The sequence below is a fragment of the Silurus meridionalis genome, chromosome 18, assembly GCF_014805685.1.
Source record: "Silurus meridionalis isolate SWU-2019-XX chromosome 18, ASM1480568v1, whole genome shotgun sequence".
Classification (NCBI taxonomy): Eukaryota; Metazoa; Chordata; class Actinopteri; order Siluriformes; family Siluridae; genus Silurus; species Silurus meridionalis.
The window spans coordinates 4560891-4579800 of record NC_060901.1 but is presented as its reverse complement, the minus strand read 5'-3'; the positions used below and the strand labels follow the sequence as shown (position 1 = coordinate 4579800).

The window sequence follows — 18910 nt, the reverse complement described above, 5'->3', positions numbered from 1 at the left end:
TGCCTTATACCTACATTCTGTGTGTTCTGAATTACTTGCCAGGATTAACTCTGGATGTGTTTGGAGCAAGACCTGAAAAGAAAAACACTAATAACAGAGTGACATTTTTCTATATATGTTATTCATAACAATCTACATAGACAACATTATTCGAGGACTTGATGAGATCAATGGTTAAAGCATTGGACTCTGGATTACACCATCTGGGTTGTGGAGTGTAATCTGGGTTACAAGTTTAAATCCCAGCACCACCAGTCTCCCTTTGTTGGGCCCTTGAGCAAGGCCCTTAACCCTCAACTGCTCTGTTGTAAGACGCTCTGGATAGTTGCCATAAATGTCAAATGTATAGAAACGAGGCCTGGGGTGCAGTCGGCGGTCCAATTCATCCCAAAGGTATTCACTAGGGTTAGGGTCAAAGTTCTATAACAGAAGGTTTAAGATCTTTCACTCCAACCCATGTATATAAAGCGTATTTTTATTTACATTTACATTTACAGCATATAGCAGACGCCCTTATCCAGAGCGACGTACAAAAGTGCTTTGAGTCTCTAGCAATGAATAAATCTACACTGGTACCCCAGATTACAAACTTAATATAAATATAACTCTTGAATTCTACAATTGGAGAGTGCTAATTTAAGTGTTTCAGGAGAAGGTAGGTCTTCAGTCGTCGCTTGAAGATAGTCTTTATGGAGCTGGCTTTGGCCACAGAGGCATTGACGTAAATTCGGGTCTCCGAGTTCAAGTGATGGAAAATTACATGTGCCACCAGTGTTAAAAGTCAGTGTTTGATGGTAAAGTTTGGAGTGTAATGAAGAATGTCGATTTTGGATGGTGAATTTTCAGGTTCGAATGTAATTGTTGGATTGTAATGGAGAATGTTGGTGTTTAATGTTGAATTTTGGAGTGTAATGGAGGATGTTGTGTTTTTTATTGTTGAATTTTGGAGTGTAATGGAGGATGTTGGTGTTTAATGTTGAATTTTGGAGTGTAATGGAGGATGTTGTGTTTTTATTGTTGAATTTGAGTGTAATGGAGAATGTTGGTGTTAATGTTGAATTTTGGAGTGTAATGAAGAATGTTTAATGTTGAATTTTGGAGTGTAATGGAGGATGTTGTGTTTTTTATTGTTGAATTTTGAAGTGTAATGGAGGATGTTGGTGTTTAATGTTGAATTTTGGAATGTAATGGAGAATGTTTAATGTTGAATTTTGGAGTGTAATGGAGGATGTTGTGTTTTTATTGTTGAATTTTGGAGTGTAATGGAGGATGTTGGTGTTTAATGTTGAATTTTGGAATGTAATGGAGAACGTTGGTGTTTAATGTTGAATTTTGAAGTGTAATGGAGAATGTTGGTGTTTATTGTTGAATTTTGGAGTGTAATGGAGAACGTTGGTGTTTAATGTTGAATTTTGAAGTGTAATGGAGAATGTTGGTGTTTAATGTTGAATTTTGGAATGTAATGGAGAACGTTGGTGTTTAATGTTGAATTTTGAGTGTAATGGAGAATGTTGGTGTTTAATGTTGATTTTGGAGTGTAATGGAGAACGTTGGTGTTTAATGTTGAATTTTGGAGTGTAATGGAGAACGTTGGTGTTTAATGTTGAATTTTGGAGTGTAATGGAGAATGTTGGTGTTTAATGTTGATTTTGGAGTGTAATGGAGGATGTTGGTGTTTAATGTTGATTTTGGAGTGTAATGGAGAATGTTGGTGTTTAATGTTGATTTTGGAGTGTAATGGAGAATGTTGGTGTTTAATGTTGATTTTGGAGTGTAATGGAGGATGTTGGTGTTTAATGTTGATTTTGGAGTGTAATGGAGGATGTTGGTGTTTAATGTTGATTTTGGAGTGTAATGGAGGATGTTGGTGTTTAATGTTGATTTTGGAGTGTAATGGAGGATGTTGGTGTTTAATGTTGAATTTTGGAGTGTAATGGAGGATGTTGGTGTTTAATGTTGAATTTTGGAGTGTAATGGAGAATGTTGGTGTTTAATGTTGAATTTTGGAGTGTAATGGAGAACGTTGGTGTTTAATGTTGAATTTTGGAGTGTAATGGAGGATGTTGGTGTTTAATGTTGATTTTTGGAGTGTAATGGAGAATGTTGGTGTTTGATGGTGAATTTACAGGTTTGAATGTGATTGTTGGATTGTAATGGAGAATGCTGGTGTTCGGAAGTGAATGTTGGTGAACTACATGTACAATACTGCCCTTCTAATAAAAGACCTTGATTCAATGGATCACATCATCCCAAAATTAAATCCTTACACACTCCTTGACTCATACAATTAACTTCTAGCTATTAGTCTATAAATCTGTACCTGGTTTAGATTCAACACATTTGTCATATACTTAAGCAATAAAAGCTGAGCAGGATATTCAGAGTTCATAATTAAACTCATTCGTTTTTCCAGGACAGAATACTGAGTAGCAGCGTTTAGCTTCTTTAGCATTTCTCTTCTCCCACACAACCCAGACATTTTTTTATTCAAGTTGAGATTGAAAACCTGCCCATTTGTAAGGTTTGATACAGAATTTGCTTTAATTGTTATATTGAATTTGTTTATAAACATACCCATGATTTCTGCATCATTTTGCTTATTGATTTACAACTTCAGCCCCATTTTTTGAGGTCTGGAGAGAAAATATATGAAGCACAGGTATAAAAAGAATTGTGATTTAGACCGTGATGAAACGCAACACAGAGTTAATTTAATTATTTTTTTATTTTTTTTTATAGATTTTTTGGGATTCAGTGATACAGTGAAAGCAAACGAAGCGAAAGTATAAATCTTGCAAAGCTGTGTGCAAAAAAAAAAAAAGAAAAAAACATTTAAGCAGCAAAAACAGGTATAGAAATTATAAAATATAATAATAATAATAATAAATCTAAAATATATATTTGTGGTTTCTGGGCATTTTTTCTGCTGAAGACTGGTGATTAGAAAAATATGCCTGAAACTAGGAATTTGAGGTGGTAAGCATCAGGTTGAAGCAGCTCTGGGAAAACCAGCTTCACTTCGTCGAGCTTCTCTCCTGTGACGCTTCTGCGACCTCCCCGTCGCTCGCCCTCCGTACGCACGCGATCATTCAAATGAAGTCGGAATATTAAAGATGTTTTTCGTCGCGTTAATACGTTCGGCAGCCCCCGTGGGCCGTTATTGATTCCTGACACACGAGTCATAATGATGTATCGCTGCGCAGGCTTCGGGGAGCGCTGTTGCCTGGTGCCCGTGTTTCTGTATCGACAGGGCTTTCTTTCTCCCTCTCTTGTTAAGCACTTTTCTTCCGAGTTAATGAACTAAAAACACCATGGGGCAGAAAGAATGAATGATTTGTGGCTCGCTGTGTGTGTGTGTGTGTGAGAGAGAGACAGACTAAGTGAGTAAGACTTAAGAAAAAAAGAGGTGAATTAAAGTTTTAATAGCTTCAGTTGGAGGCTGGTGATCTCTCTTTCTCTCTCTCTCTGTTTCTCTATCTCCCCTCTTCATATCTGTCTGTCTGTCTGTCTGTCTTTCTATTTTTCCTCTTTCAATCTCTCTAATTATTGCCCTTCTCTCACAAGCTGCCTCTCTTTGTCCTTGTCTAATGTTTTCCATGTTCGCTCTCTGTCCATCTCTCTCTCTCTCTCTCACCTTTAATATCTCACCTATCTAACTAGCCTCCTCTCTTTTTTTTCTTCCTCCTGTACGTCGGTGTTTGTCTCTATGTCCCCTCTATATGTTTCTCCAAGTCCTCTTTCTTTCTCTCTCCCTCTATTTATATCCCCTATCTAAATAGCCTCCTCTCTCTTCTCCCCTTTTGTTACACTCAGTCTTTCTTTTGTCCTTTCCTCCCTCTTCCTTATTATTTCTGTTTCTTCATCTTCCCTCTGTCCATCTCTCTCTCTCTCTCTTACCATCTCTTTTATCTAACTAGCCTCCTTTTCTTTTCTTCCCCTTTCTCTCTCTCTCTCTCTCTCTCTCATCATAATATCTCGCCTATCTAACGCCTATCCCCAGTATTTTGTGTCTGCCCTTTTCTCGGTTTTTCCTATCCCCTCTCTGTCCAGTCCATTTCTCTCTTTTTTTCTCAACACCTCTTTATATCTGCCCTATCTAACTATACCTATCCAGCAAAACCCAATCAATCATCTTTACTTCTGAATAAACGGCGGTGTTGAAAAACTCGAACGTCTCTTTCCCTTCCTGAAAGTACAAAACGCCTCGCAGGGAGTCTCAGATAACAATTCCAGCGCTCTGATCTGCCTGTGATTGTGGGCGCAGCCCGGTGTGTGTGTGTGTGTTTTATATTACAGGGAAATGAGAAGACTGTGTCCTCCAGTCACGCGTCCAGATTCCATCTGCTTATTCCAGGTGAAGCTGCGGTTGGTGAGACATGCTCCGAGGGATTATTTCATTAAACACTAATTGTGTGTGTGTGAGCGTGTGTGTGAGCGTGTGTGTAAGAGTATATAAACAGTGTGTGTGCAATGCTTCTCTTTCATCTCTTAGTGTTGGCTATTAAATAAAAAAAAAAAAGAAAAGTGAATTGGCATATGTGTGTGTGTGTGTGTGTGTGTGTGTGTGTGTGTGTGTTTTACACGGTGGTGATCTTCTTGTCCTTGGTTGCCTGTTTGATAGCGGCCTGCTCGCAGATGATCTCTTTGAGGCGCTGCAGACGTGTGTTCTGGACGCTCAGGTCTCCCACGCCTGTCTGGCTGCGGTGCAGGAGGCTCAGGGCGTTGATGTACTCCAGCTCGCTGTAGCGCACGCCCTGATCCACCACCAAGTTCAACAACTCGTCCGCCGTGTTGTACAGCATCTCATAGTACTGCCTGAAAAGAGAGAGAGAGAGAGAGAGAGAGAGAGAGAGAGAGAGAGAGAGAGAGAGAGAGGCAGTACATTACTATTCCTACTCGCTTTGGCAGTACAATTGTACAATTATTTTGTTCTGCCTGAAAACAGTAAGTGAGAGAGAAAGGGAGAATAGACAGTGAGAATGATGGGAGTAAAAAGAGAAACAGTGAGAAAGCGAGGTTGGGGTGATGGCGAAAAAGAAAAGACTGCGAAAGAGCCAGAGAAAGGAAGTTCGGCAGATAGATAGATAAATAGACAGACAAAAAGATAGGGCCAAACAGACAGACAGACGGACGGACAGACAGAAATACAGATAGATAGATAGATAGATAGATAGATAGATAGATAGATAGATAGATAGATAGATAGATAGATAGATAGATAGATAGATAACAGACAGACATAGAGAGAGATAGACAGATAGGAAGGGTGGGTCAGAGAAAAACAGATAGTTAGACAGTAAAAGGGAGGAGATATGGAAAGAGAAAGAGGAGGAATAAAATGTTATGACGGACAAACCGACAGAGAGAGAGAGAGAGAGAGAGAGAGAGAGAGAGAGAGAGAGAGATGAATAAAGGTGTAGTAGTGTTGTTCTTCAGTTAGGGGGCAGAAGTGCAACAGTATATCTCCAGTGAAGGATAAAAAAAAAAAAAAAAACACAACTTCTCTCATTACATCAGTTGCTAGGTAGATTAACCCCCCCCTTCTCACACACACACACACACTTTTCAATTACATATTAATCTTCCCTGGACTTTTTGGGGACGAACCTGCATAATCTATTGCAGATAATGATGCAACATGTGACCTCAGCCAGCAGGGGGAAACGCAAATACATTCATAACCTCATAAAGTCAGGGTAAGCACTCACCATTTACACACACACACACACACACAGTCGTGCTTTTACTTGTATTTCTGCAGAGGTAGCACAATCGCAACTTGAGCGATAAGAGCTCGAACACACGGAGGACGTCCCTGAGCTCATCAGAGCACAGAGTGTTGTCTCTTTCTCCTTCGTAACTCAGAATGCTGCTTCTCACTGAGGACCAGCAAAGCCCAGAGAAAAAACACTGAGCCAGCAGGAATCTCTGGCTCTCTAACATCTAACACACACACTCCACTCACTCTCTCAGGTATTCAGGCATTGTGACTGCACTCTCAATGAGCTGCCAAGAAGGCTTTAACACCACCTCTCACCTCGGCTTCCATAATCCAGACTTTCTCACCATGTAGCCGAGCTGACCTTCAAAGGAAAGGCAGGAGGCCCACGCCGGACCTGCTCGCCAGCCAAAAACGCCGCGCTCTGGCACGTCTCGCACCAAATGTTAAAAATTGTGGCGTGGATTTTGCGAGGGTTAGATACATCTACTAATAAATCGAACAAAGACATAATATTTAAAAAGGAGGTTAAGGCATGAGCCGATGGTCATTAGCTCAAATCCCAGCCGCTTCTGGGCCCCTGGGCAAGGCCCTTAACCACGTAGCTTCTCAGAGGGATGGGTGATCCTGTCCTCTTCTTCTTTCTGGACACCCTTACTCTGGATGGACTTCTCTTCCATTGGAAACTAGAAGGCGACCGAGAGTGGATATTACCGATACCGATAGCTAGGTTGCATCGTACTTGCAGATAACCGAACTGAACATAAACATGTATATTAATCACTATATGTAAGGATATAATTAATAAATATAATATAGCGCTCTCAGTGCAGTGTGCAGTCTCAGCACGTGGCATCAGTGATTCACCTCTAGAGGCCGCTCTTGTAATAAGATTCAGAATGGAGATTCTGAGGACGCAACCCAGAAAAACTATCGATATGGGTTTTTGCCGATAGATCCAGCAAATCATCGGATTCATCTGCAAAACCGATGTATCGGTCGACCTCTAATGAGAACCACTCGCTGTTGCTGAAGTTGGTTCCACATGAACAGCCCAAATATCCACGAGGTCACAGTTAAAAGTAAAACTCAGGAACCTGCTACAGTGGTTCAGGGCGACGGTTGTCATGAACAGATTTGCATTCAATGTACGTCCATTAGTAAACAGTTGATAAGCTCTGGATGGATCTGTAATGAATGGACATTCAGTGTCTCCAGTATTTCGGCAGATGCCCTCATCCAGAGCGACTTATATTTGTCACATTCATACCCCTAAGCAGCTAATTGGGCTAAGGGCCTTGCTCAGGGGCCCATGAGTAGCAGTTTGGTGTGGATGGGATTTGAATTAACAACCTTTAGGTCACAAGTCCAATGCCTTAACCATTAAGCTACCACCTCAAGGTTTCTCCATCTTCACCTCAAGGTTTCTTCCTCATACCATCTCAGGGAGTTTTTGCTTGTCACTGTCACTACTGGCTCACTCATTAGTAATAAACTTATAGGGACTCCATTGTAAACATCTTAATACAAATAAAACTGAAAATATCCCCTAGTAGAACACTTTTAGCACAATTCCTGGATACCTCTCGATTTGACCTTCATTACGCTAAAGTCAAATCTACAGTGTATATTTGACCTTGACAACTTTAAACAGACAAGGACACGATAAAAAGGACCAGATTTAAACCCAAAAAAACGTAAATATGAAATGAAATCAGTAGAATGAAAGCCTGCAGTAAGTCAGGCATGTTCTTGTGTCGCAGGCGGAGGTTCACGGCGCCCGAGCCGCATCTCTTAGCGCAGATCCAGTCCTCGAGTGTTGAGCATTAGCATAATGCTACATTCCTCCCTTTATCAGAAAGCAGGTGCTTTTTTTATAATCATAATAATAAACACCTCTTTTGTCCAGGCTGAATACTGAGGAGAGAGAGAGAGAAAGAAAGAGATGAAGAGAGAGAGAAAAAAGAAAGGACATTGAGAGAGAAGGAAAGAGAGAGAGAAAAGAAACGAAGGCAAAATGGAGAGGAGGAAAAAGAAAGAGAGGGGAGAGAGAGTTGGGGAAAGAAAGAAAGAAAGAAAGAAAGAAAGAAAGAAAGAAAGAAAGAAAGAAAGAAAGAAAGAAAGAAAGAAAGAAAGTGCATGGGAGAGAGAAAAGGCACACACACACACACACACACACACACACACAAACACACCTGTAGATGCAGCAAAGAACAAAAAGAAAATGCACACACACACACTTATACAAACCTACACACAAACATGCACACACACTTACACAAACCTACACACACAAAGGCTCACATGCTGACATTTACTCTCATAGGAACACTCTCTTACAGAGTCTGACACACTAACACACTGACTCACACACACTATTACTCTCTCTAAAACACACACACACACACACACACTTACAAAATACACACATTAACTGCAGAAAAAAAAGTTACCAGTTGTAATAATGAACTCTAAACTGTGTGTGTGCGTGTGTGTGTGTGTGTGTGTGTGTGTGTGTGTGTGTGTGTGTGTGTGTGTGTGTGTGTGTGTGAATACAGGGGCACTGTGGTGCTGCTGGGGTTCTTCACCAGTGCTAATGCATTACATTTACCAACTACTTTAAAATAATTTACCGGAGCAGCAGTGAGTTTGTTAAGCAGCTTCGATCTCTGTAGCTTTTCAACCCCCTGCACTTCCCCATCCACCCTGCTCCCAGTGTACCAGCAGATAATAATGATAATGAACAGTCGGTGCTACACACACACACTTTGTCCTTCACTGGGCTGACACCTGCACATGTGCTCTCTGTGTACCATGAAGCTTTAATTAGTGAGTGTGTGTGTTTCCGTATGCAGCAGACGAGTGTAAGGCGGATTTATGATGCAGGACGTGCCGAGCCGTGCGCGGCAAACAACCGGAATCAGCACAATTCCTTTCCTCTCATTCCCAGCATGCGCTGTTTTAAAGCCATTAAGGGGTCTGCGGCTCTGTCTGCGTGTTCTCCACAACACATTAGTTAACCGTCCGAGAGGAAGAATGACAGCGGAGGGAAAGAAAAAAAAAGATCGAGGCAGAGACGGATGATCCGAGTGATCATCTACATCAAGCGCGAGGCTCGTGCTTGTCACCGCGGTAACGAATGCGAGCGCGAGCCTTCCCGTTAATGGGAAAGCGTTCGGGAGGAGAGCGGCGCTTTTATCGTGGTGACGCGGCAAACGTGAGGTCTGGGTTATAGCATTTAAACAAACGACTCGCGCGACGTTTTTAAAGATGGAGGATAGACAAACATGCTGGTGTGGAAATGAAAAGAAAAGGGGAGGGGGGATAGACAGACAGAGAAACAGAGAGAGGCAAAGAGAGAGAGAGAGAGAGAGAGAGAGAGAGGCAGACAGACAGATAGAGTGAATTAGAAGTATAGAGAGAGAGAGAAACAGATAGATAGATAGATAGATAGATAGATAGATAGATAGATAGATAGATAGATAGATAGATAGATAGATAGATAGATAGATGATAGATAGATAGATAGATAGATGATAGATAGATAGATAGATAGATAGATAGATAGATAGATAGATAGATAGATAGATAGATAGTCAGCATCCATGCAGTGAAGTAACAAAATACACACACACACACACACACACACACACACACACACACACACACACACACACACACACACACAGTGTTGTCAGGCACTGCTGCTTGGTTCTTGCGGTTATCAGGACGTGCTGAGGAGCAGTGGTGTGTAAACACACTGGGCCATCACTCTGACAAGGCAAATAAATACAGTTTTGTTTTCATTTTTTTCCAGAAGGTTCCTCATTTGTCTGCTGCTCTTGTTTTCTTGTCTCCTGACCCTCACTGAAATGACATCATCGCTGGGACCCCCCCATCTACATATCAATTATTGGACACTATCAAAATAATACGAGTGTGCACTATGACTGGTAAAGGGAGAGAGAGGGATGATGGAGTGGAGAAAGGTGGACATGTCTGTTAGAGAGAAAGGGAGTAGATGGTAACCCTGAAGGACGAGTACAATAAGAGTGTAGTGGAGATCAAGAGAGGGTCGTAGAGGGTGATGAAAGTTTGGGTAACTGATATATTTGTGTGCTCGTTGCAAAGATGATCTTTTCCTGCACATCCCCAAGTGTTTCCTATCTTGTCTGGTAGTGTTGTTATTGTGTTGGTGTTTCCATAGTTGCCGATCCGAGGCTCATCACACGTATCCTCGGTTAACCCGGTGCTGTGATCGCGTTTTCTCACACTCCCTCAGATCCCTGGAGAGCCACGTGTGCAGCCTCGAGCAGGAGCTGTGCATTCTCCAGAAAGAAGCCCACAAAGCAACCCGATAAACCCTGCATCCCCCAGGCGGCAAACACTGCGCATCTCTCTCTCTCTCTCTCTCTCTCTCTTTTCTCTCCTAACACTGCAGGGGCAAATCTGCAGGGGAATAAAAAAAAAAATGCTGCCACCGACTGAATGGTAATGTAGTGTGGCGAGACTGGAGAGCTGATAATGTGGCATGGAGGCTTCAGACAGAACACCTTGCCTGAGGAAGGACAATCCTCTTCCTCATCGATCCACACATGATAAGAACAAGAACAGAGAGGGGACGCTGATTTTTCTTCCCCTCCCCGTATCATTCTACTACGGCCTTCCGGTTGGCCTTCGCACAGGAGTCAAGAGTGAGTGTGTGTGTTGGTTCACGCACTTATAAATGCACTGTATAGCTTCACAAAGCTGGACACAAAATGAGGTGATGCTGATAATTTCATCGATTTTCTCTCCCTCTCTTTCATCTATTTTTGATCTAACCATCCAAGCTCTCATCCACCTGCAGCTTCGGAAGTGAGACGCAGCTGAGCGGAGGAGAAAAAATATACAAGTGCGCACACACACAAACACACAAATCTCCCCAAATTTCCACACAAGGTCAAAACTCTGAGATATTCTAGTCTTGTGAGGACCTTGTGCCCACCAAAGGTTTGACACACACACACTCACACACACTCACACACACACTCACACACACACTCACACACACACTCACACACACCCCAATGTCCCCGAATTTCCCCACAAGGTCAAAACTTTTAGATATTCCTAGTCTTGTGAGGACCTTGTGCCCACCAAAGGTTTGACACACACTCACACACACACACACACACACACACACACACACACACACACACCCCAATGTCCCCGAATTTCCCCACAAGGTCAAAACTTTTAGATATTCCTAGTCTTGTGAGGACCTTGTTCACACCAAAGGTTTCACACACACACACACACACACACACACACACACACACACACACACACACACACACACATGTAATAAAAATGTGCATGCTTTTATATCTTGATGGGGACCCCAACATTAATAGGCATATGTGACAGTTTTGACTTTGTGGGGACATTTCAGTACTTTCATTTAAAAACCAAACAAATAAATAAATAAATATAGTTCAGATTACTCAGGTTCTATTTAGCTCAGGGGTAGCAGCAATATCAATGATACTTCGTCCTACATTAGGTAATATGGCTGTGTGTGTGTGTGTGTGTGTGTGTGTGTGTGTGTGTGTGTGTGTGTGTGTGTGTGTGTGTGTGCATATAACTGCTTCCTCTTTGTTCAAGGTCATTTCAAGATTAAGGCTCATCAGATTCTTACGACTACATTAAAACCTGAATCCCTCGCACGACAAACAGTACACACTCGGCTTTCTGTGAACAATTTCACACTCGCATTCTGACCCTCTGAATGAATCATCTGCAGTCTCTCTTTCTCTCTTTCTCTCTTTTTCTCTCTCTCTCTCTCTCACACTCTCACACACACACACACACTTTTCTTTTTTTTCACTGATAGATGTCGCTGTTTCCAAAGCGTTCGAGCTGTTTGAGAGATGCTGGGCGTCGCTGGTTCCGCACACACACCACACACACACACACACACGCGTGCGTGCACAAGTCTTTCTGTGCGCAAGCTCCAATCGATGGTTATTACTGTGTCCTTGGCCCAGTTGCCCAAAGCAGGAGTTCAGATGGGAACCAGGCCAACAATTCCCTTCTTCCTGAGGGGTGTCTCTGCTTCTCCCGGTGCCTCCAGCCATCCACGGATCTGCTGTTTACAAGCGCCCTACTGCACAAACTCTCACATTTGCACGTTATGAGTGAAAAACAGGCAGCAAATGAGAACGTCTGATGTGCCGCTGACACCAGAACGGCGGGAAAAAAAAAGTCTGAAACTGGCTTCTGTCTCATCCTTATTTTTTTTGGTGTCTAATTATTTCATGAATCCTTACAAAAGATGTTCTAAAACCACAAAAAACTGCATTGAGTAGAAATACGGAGAGGTTGCTCTTCACAACCATCTGTTTTTCCAGCTTAAAGAACATCCCTCACTCAGTATTAGGACACCTGACTTTTTCAGCCTTACGTGTTTTTTCCCCCAAACTGTTCTGAAGATACGCTTTACATGAGTTGGAGTGGAAGATCTCTGAAGAGATCATCACATGATGGATGTGAACTCTGACTGTACCCCAGGCCTCCTCACATCACCTACATCAGAGTAGAACATCTTCCCAGAAGAGTGGAGGTTCTTATAACAGCAAATGAGAAATAAATGTGGAATGGGATGTTTAAAAGACATGTTCAAGATCTTATGGTCAGGTGTTTACACATTTTTTGTCCAGCATAATGTACAGCAGATGAACAGGGAACAATGGAGGCAGATAAAATATGCAGAAGTTGTGCAGTAATTAAATATGTAAATGATGTACCTGAACAACAGATCTACAAATATTAAGGTGATAAAAGCTGCAAAACATGATCGCTTTACTGTGTGTGTGTGTGTGTGTGTGTGTGTGTGTGTGTGTGCGCGCGCGCGCGCGCGCCACTAAATGATGTTAGCCCGAGGCACAAACACTGAACAAAAATGCTTCTAAATGAATATGTATAAATACATAGATTAATGTAGTGAACTGAAATGTGATGTGTCTGGTAAAACCACAACTGTGTGTAAACAATGTAGCATGTAATTTAAAACACACACACACACACACACACACACACACACACACACACACACACACACACACACACAGGAGAGGGAGCAAAAGAGAGAAGGAGAAAAGAGAGGGGAAAAGGGGGTGAGGTTGGAGGGAGAGATTATGTAAGAAATAGGGAGTGGGAGAGAGAATGAGAGATTGTGAAAGAGAGAATATGGGAAAGAGGATGGGGAAAAGAGGGAGAGAAAGAGAGATTATGGGAGAAAGTGAGACCTTGAGAAGGAGAGAGAAAGAAGAAGAGACAGGTAGATAGAGAAAGAGCGAGAGAGAGAGAGAGAGAGATTATAGGAGAAAGAGACAGAGTGAGAGAGAGAGTGAGAGATAGAGAAATAGTGTGAGAAAAAGAGAGAGAGATAGACAGATAGAGAGAGAGATCTGAGGATCTGAATGATCAGATGCAACGTGTAACGTTACCTAGCAAAGTCCAGGTCGGCCTCGCGGGACATGGTGATGTTGGTGAGGTTCTGCTGGAGCACAAATATGTTCCTGCACATCTTCTTAATTCCGGACTCGCTGATACGCTTGAAGTACTGAGCTCCGTTGATCAGAATGCAAGAGATCAGGTGGCCCAGGCCTGCACAGCACACCAGAGAGAGGGAGAGAAAGAGAGAAACGGAGAGACTTCATGACACTTTTCTTCTTCTGATGTTTGAGTTTCGGGGTGTAAAGAACAGGAGCCAACAGACACTCAAACCAAATTAATGTTTAATTCATCACAGGTGGCATTTATTATTTGAGGCATATCCAGGCTTGTTAGGGAGTTGGGGTCGGAGCGCAGGGTCCGCCCCTGGAGCAAGACAGGGTTAAGAGCATTGTTCAAGGGGCCAAGATTGTCTGGGATTTGAACCCCTGACCTTCTGATCAGTAACCCAGAGCCATAACGGTTGCGCACAGATTTTCACATATCGCAGCTGGGGTCAGAGCGCAGGGTCAACCATGGTACAGCGACCCTGGAGCAGATAGGGCTAAGTGCCTTGCTCAAGGGCCCAGCAGTGGCAGCTTGGCAGTGCTGGGGCTTCAAACTCTGACCTTATGATCAGAAACAGCGGCAAAAATGCTGAAAAAATGCTGAAAAAGGAACTATACAAGCCTGAAACGCCTGCGAGTAAAAACCCTTCGCGTCTAAAAATCAATCCCTAGGGGCCAAATGCCATATTGTTTTTACACCCTACACTTTATACACTTTCTTCAACCTGTCATACACAATCTGCCTGTAATAACCTGCAATATATTCCCTACATTACCAGCTCATTAGGCCATGGATGATTACTAGAACAGTTTCAGTCAAATCGACATAAAAAAAACAACAACACACACACACACTGGACACAAGTTCACACACTCACCCTCAAAGATGTACTGGAACTTGTGCTGCTGCAGCGTGGCTCCCATCACTTCCTCGATAGCGCTGATGTCTTTATTCAGCTTCACCACCAGGGGGTCGTAGTCCATGCTGGCTGCGTTAGCCACAATGGCATAGTTGCCCTGCTTGGCCAGGGGGATAAGATAATGGAAGCAGTGCACCCTTCAGACACAAACACACACACACACACACACACACACACACACACACACACATATATAAATCATTACATTTATAAATGCAGAGTTTTTCTTTTCGGAAAGATAAAGCAGAACCATCTGCACCAGGGGTCCCCAAACAAATATAACACAATGTAAAATAGTACTAACTTTATTACCAAAAAAAAAACAAAAAACAACAAAAAAACTGTACTGAATCCTAAAAATGTGCTCAAGGAAATAAATATGAATATATTTATTAGCAAATATAATAATCTAATTAATAAATTAAAGATAGCGCTCTCCGTGCGGCGCACAGTCTCACGTGTCAAAACAATCAGCACGATGGTTCTATCGGTGCCTCGGCCTCTATTAATAACTGAGTGGAAATTATAGATTGAAAGCCAACCTTCAATCAAATACACATATATGAATAAAACATATATTTGAAATTTTAATTTGTTTTCATTGTTTAAAGCGGCTGTAGTTCTGATCCTTACACTGATATATTACATTTTCCCCTGCTCTGACATGAAACCTACTGAATTCCAACATAAATACAAAGTCTGTACTGTTCCAGATGCATTCAGATGATGATTCGTTTGACTCATTATTGCTAATTTAGAGCGTCTTAATAAATCTCACTTGGCTGGAATCGCTCAGGCCGAGATGAAGATACCGCCGTGGCAATGCGCCCGCCTCCGGGTGCACCTTCATCATCTTCGCTTAAAAGCATTTAAAAGCTATGAGTGAGGCCGCCCCGCCACCAAACCATGAAGCCTCCATCTTTTCCTCCCTCGGCTTAATTTACTCCAGAGCACCGTCAAGGGAAATTTGCTTGATAGGAAAAGTCAATAACGTGTGACACGAGAGCAGGGAGTTATTGTTTCCGAACCATCGGAGAGACGCGTATAAGCTAATCGCTATCAGTACCGGGGGAAGGTGTTAAACGTGGGACGTTTGTTTCATTTTGTATGTTGTTTTTCTTTTACAATGCGAAAGCTGGCGGTATTTGCTTATTCGATTCAATTAAATTTTATGTGGAAAGCGATTTTTACTGTACAACGTGTCACGGGAAAAGCAAGGCACGTTTATAGAAATCCGGATATATACGCACACATATACTCGTTATTTGTAATTAGTCAATTTCTATTGTGGTTAAACGCTTTCCTTAGTAACCCACAACGTCGTATGGAAAACGAAGCTAGCTAAAGAGGGCGATGCAGCGGCGCTTTACTCTTTTAGAGTTTGGTAATGAAATAAGAAAGAAATAAGAATGCATTCGAGAAATGCTCGACGTTTATCTACACTGGATCCAAAACCTGGATCCTTATCACTTAGGCTTGAAATCTTAATTTATTCCCACCTTTCCAAATGCTGGTGTAGATGTGGCACCATCTGTGTGAAACGTAACTGTAGCCGACGCTCTGTGCAGGATTGTTTTTCTATTTGAAGAAAAGATGAAACCTGGTGCCTTGAGGTGCCTTAAGGTGTTGTGAGGAACCTTGGTGTGACCTGATTGTCTGATTTCTGTAGGTTGAACTTACCTGACCTCCAGATGCAGCACGAGCAGGCAGCGGTCAGCGATGTCCTGGAAAGATCTGGCGAGGTCTGAAAGGGTCTGCAGGATGTGCTCGCGGCTGCGTGCGTTCTCGCTGCTCGCCTGCGTGTCCGAACCTGGGGACGCACCTACACACACACACACACACACACACACACACACACATTCTCAGACTCTCTCTAGGCTTCACATACTGCATACATCTCACAAAAAGCACATTCTGAAGCACAATGTGTGTGTGTGTGTGTGTGTGTGTGTGTGTGTGTGTGTGTGTGTGTGTGTGTATATAAATCGATAGCCATAAATTACACTACAGCAGATGAAAAGTAGCGAGACTTTGACATCACGTCTCACCTAAGAGACATTTTAGTCAATGAGTCACAGGGACGCACATGAATGCACGGAGTGACTACTAATATGTGTGTGTGTGTGTGTGTGTGTGTGTGTGTGTGTGTGTGTGTGTGCACGTATATGTATATAAGATCAATAAGACAGAAAGCATGGTAATAGGCTTTGACTAGCTGAAACTATTCCCAGCATATCGGCAAACTTTTGAAGGTCTCACACACACTACAAAGACACACTCAGCAGATTCACGTTCATCTGCACAAACAAAAACAATGCTTTGTTTTTTCTTTGATTTTGGTTTAATGGTCGATGCTCTGAGCGAAAGTCGGTTACTACACAGAAACAAAAATAGAGGTCGAGCAATTGATCGGCCGGACGATTAATCGGGCCGATTGTTTTAAAAATGTTTTTATTAATCTGCAAATTAGGCCGATTGTTAGGAAGGCATGTCTGTGCACGTTCTTGCGCTTAAGTGAGAGGACAGAACTTTTCCCATACCAGCAGGGGGCAGCAGTCTGTATTCCGCATCCAAACAGGGAAACCAGAAGAGCTAGAACTGTGAATACGTAAAGCTACAGCGTTTCCACTTGCCGCGATCTTTACAGAAGTCTGCGAAGTTACAAAGACAAGAGTTTCTCCGCTGATCCGACATGCAGAATCGCTAAAAAACAGCCGATGCCGTCCGAAAAGAGGTAACAGTGCGGAAAAAAACTTAAGCCGACCGACGCTCAAAAACAACCCGACTGTCGGCTTGCTGCGTCCCGGGCTTTAAGTTCTTATCATTCGTTTTCAATCTATAAATTTACTGGATAAAAATGATGCTACATTTGAAGAAAGAATGAGAACATTTTGGATCAGTGAATCGTCAACCAGCTCCAAAAGGGAGATATATATATCAGTATTGGCCAAGTGAAAAACTCATCGGTCGACTTCTTAACAAGAATTTTCTGTAGGGATTTAGAAGTTAGTGGGAGCGATTAGAAAAGAATTCACTTCTTTTTGCCGTTCTTTACTGCAGCACACTGAATTCCATCGGCGAATGAGCGATTTCTGAGCCAAAAATGGACTCGGATCAAACAGAGCGTGAACAAGCAAGCAGATGCGGCAACAAGAACTTTATTCCATCTGTTTACTTAGAAATAAATATCTATTTTTCAAATCTCTCACTAGTACAAATAATGTATACTATTATGTAGAAATGATTAAAAATAAATAAATAAATAAATACATAAGAAAAACTGAAGCCATTGTCTCAGAAGTTTAAAATGTAGCTAAAAAAGACAGTCGGAACATCTGTCTTTCAAGCTGAAAGTGGTCTCCTACCTGAATCGAATCTGATCCCCCAACCTGATTATAAAAAATATTCATCTGATGTGCTAGTTTATTCCAAGACTATACAAACGTTTGTGGCCACCAGATCATTAGATTCATGTGCTTTTTGAACATAATATTCCACAATAAGTTCCCATTTCCTGTTGCTTCTGAGATGATGTGCCACTAGATTTTGTGCTCATTCAGATACAAGGGTGGTAGTAAAGTCAGGTACTGATGTAGGTAAGGTGAGGAGGCCTTGGGTGCAGTCAGAGTTCACCTTTATCCCAAAGGTGTTCAATAGGGTTGAGGTCAGAGCTTCAATCGTATCTTCATGGAGCTTTTATTGTCATGCCTAGGTGAAGTAAAGGGAAAAATTTGTGCTACCACTTCTGAAGACGTCCTGCGCAATTGTGTGGATGGGGAAGAACCAATCATAAGCAGATTTTGCTTTTCTAATCGGACTAAAAATGTTTTTGTGGTCGTGAGCTTCTTTAGGTATCTATTACAGGCATGGAAATACTTAATAGCGCAGAAATTGCAAAAACGCAATATACATTTATGAAACAAAACCAGGAAATGAACTGTAGAAGTTTTCTCAGCATCACTACTTATCCTAATTTGGATATTCAAACTTAATTATTATTATGCGTTTTTTCCATTGGAAAGTCTTCACTACTACGTATGTCACTATGAGTATGAACAGAAGTGTGTGTGTGTGTGTTTGCTCCTTTGCTAAGTTAATTAAGAAACTCCTCTTTAAGCAAACTGAAGGCAGATAAGGCTGTATTTGGCGTGTGGGTTTAAAAACACCAGTGATGAAAAGCAAATATCATATGGGAGACTGTGTGATTAAACAGATCGCTCATACAGGAAGGAATGCTGAGAGTCCTGAACTGACTAGTGAACTAGGAGACCCAAACCTGCCCCTGTGCACAAAGCCAGCTTTATAAAGTTCTGCTTTACATAGTTTGGAGTGGAAGATCTCCAACCCTATTGAACGTGATGAATTGGAACCCCAGGCCTCCTCATCTCACTTCACTTTACCAACACCCTCATGGCTGAATAAGCACAAATCTCCACCAAATGTAGTGGAACATCTTCCCAGAACAGTGGGGTTACAATAACGGCACAAACGTGGAATTAACTGTTCGAAAAGCACACAAATCTTATGTTCAGATGCACACAAACTTTTGCACATATAGTATATTCTCATTTAATCAAAGGGTTTCCCCTGGAATCATTTCCATACCAGCAAAGAAACGTTTACTCCCTGGTTTGGGCTTTTTTTCTCTCTTATTCTTGAAGTTAATAAGATAAAAAAAATACTTAGATAGAAACGCTGACACTGGAGACTCCTTCCACAAAACTCAA

The 18910-nt window shown here is 42.0% G+C and overlaps 1 protein-coding gene across 2 annotated transcripts in view; it reads right to left on the bottom strand.

Moving 5' to 3' along the window:
• Positions 1-3960: 3960 nt before the first annotated feature.
• Positions 3961-18910, bottom strand: part of exoc4 (exocyst complex component 4) — a 142254-nt gene continuing 127304 nt past the window's right edge. For both annotated transcript variants that reach the window (XM_046872785.1, XM_046872786.1), the window contains exons 15-18: positions 15864-16005; positions 14142-14320; positions 13210-13369; positions 3961-4815 (exon numbers count right to left, since the gene is read on the bottom strand). In XM_046872785.1, the coding sequence (XP_046728741.1) occupies positions 4578-4815; positions 13210-13369; positions 14142-14320; positions 15864-16005 (719 nt within the window). In that variant the 3' untranslated portion in view covers positions 3961-4577. The remainder of the gene's footprint in view (positions 4816-13209; positions 13370-14141; positions 14321-15863; positions 16006-18910) is intronic.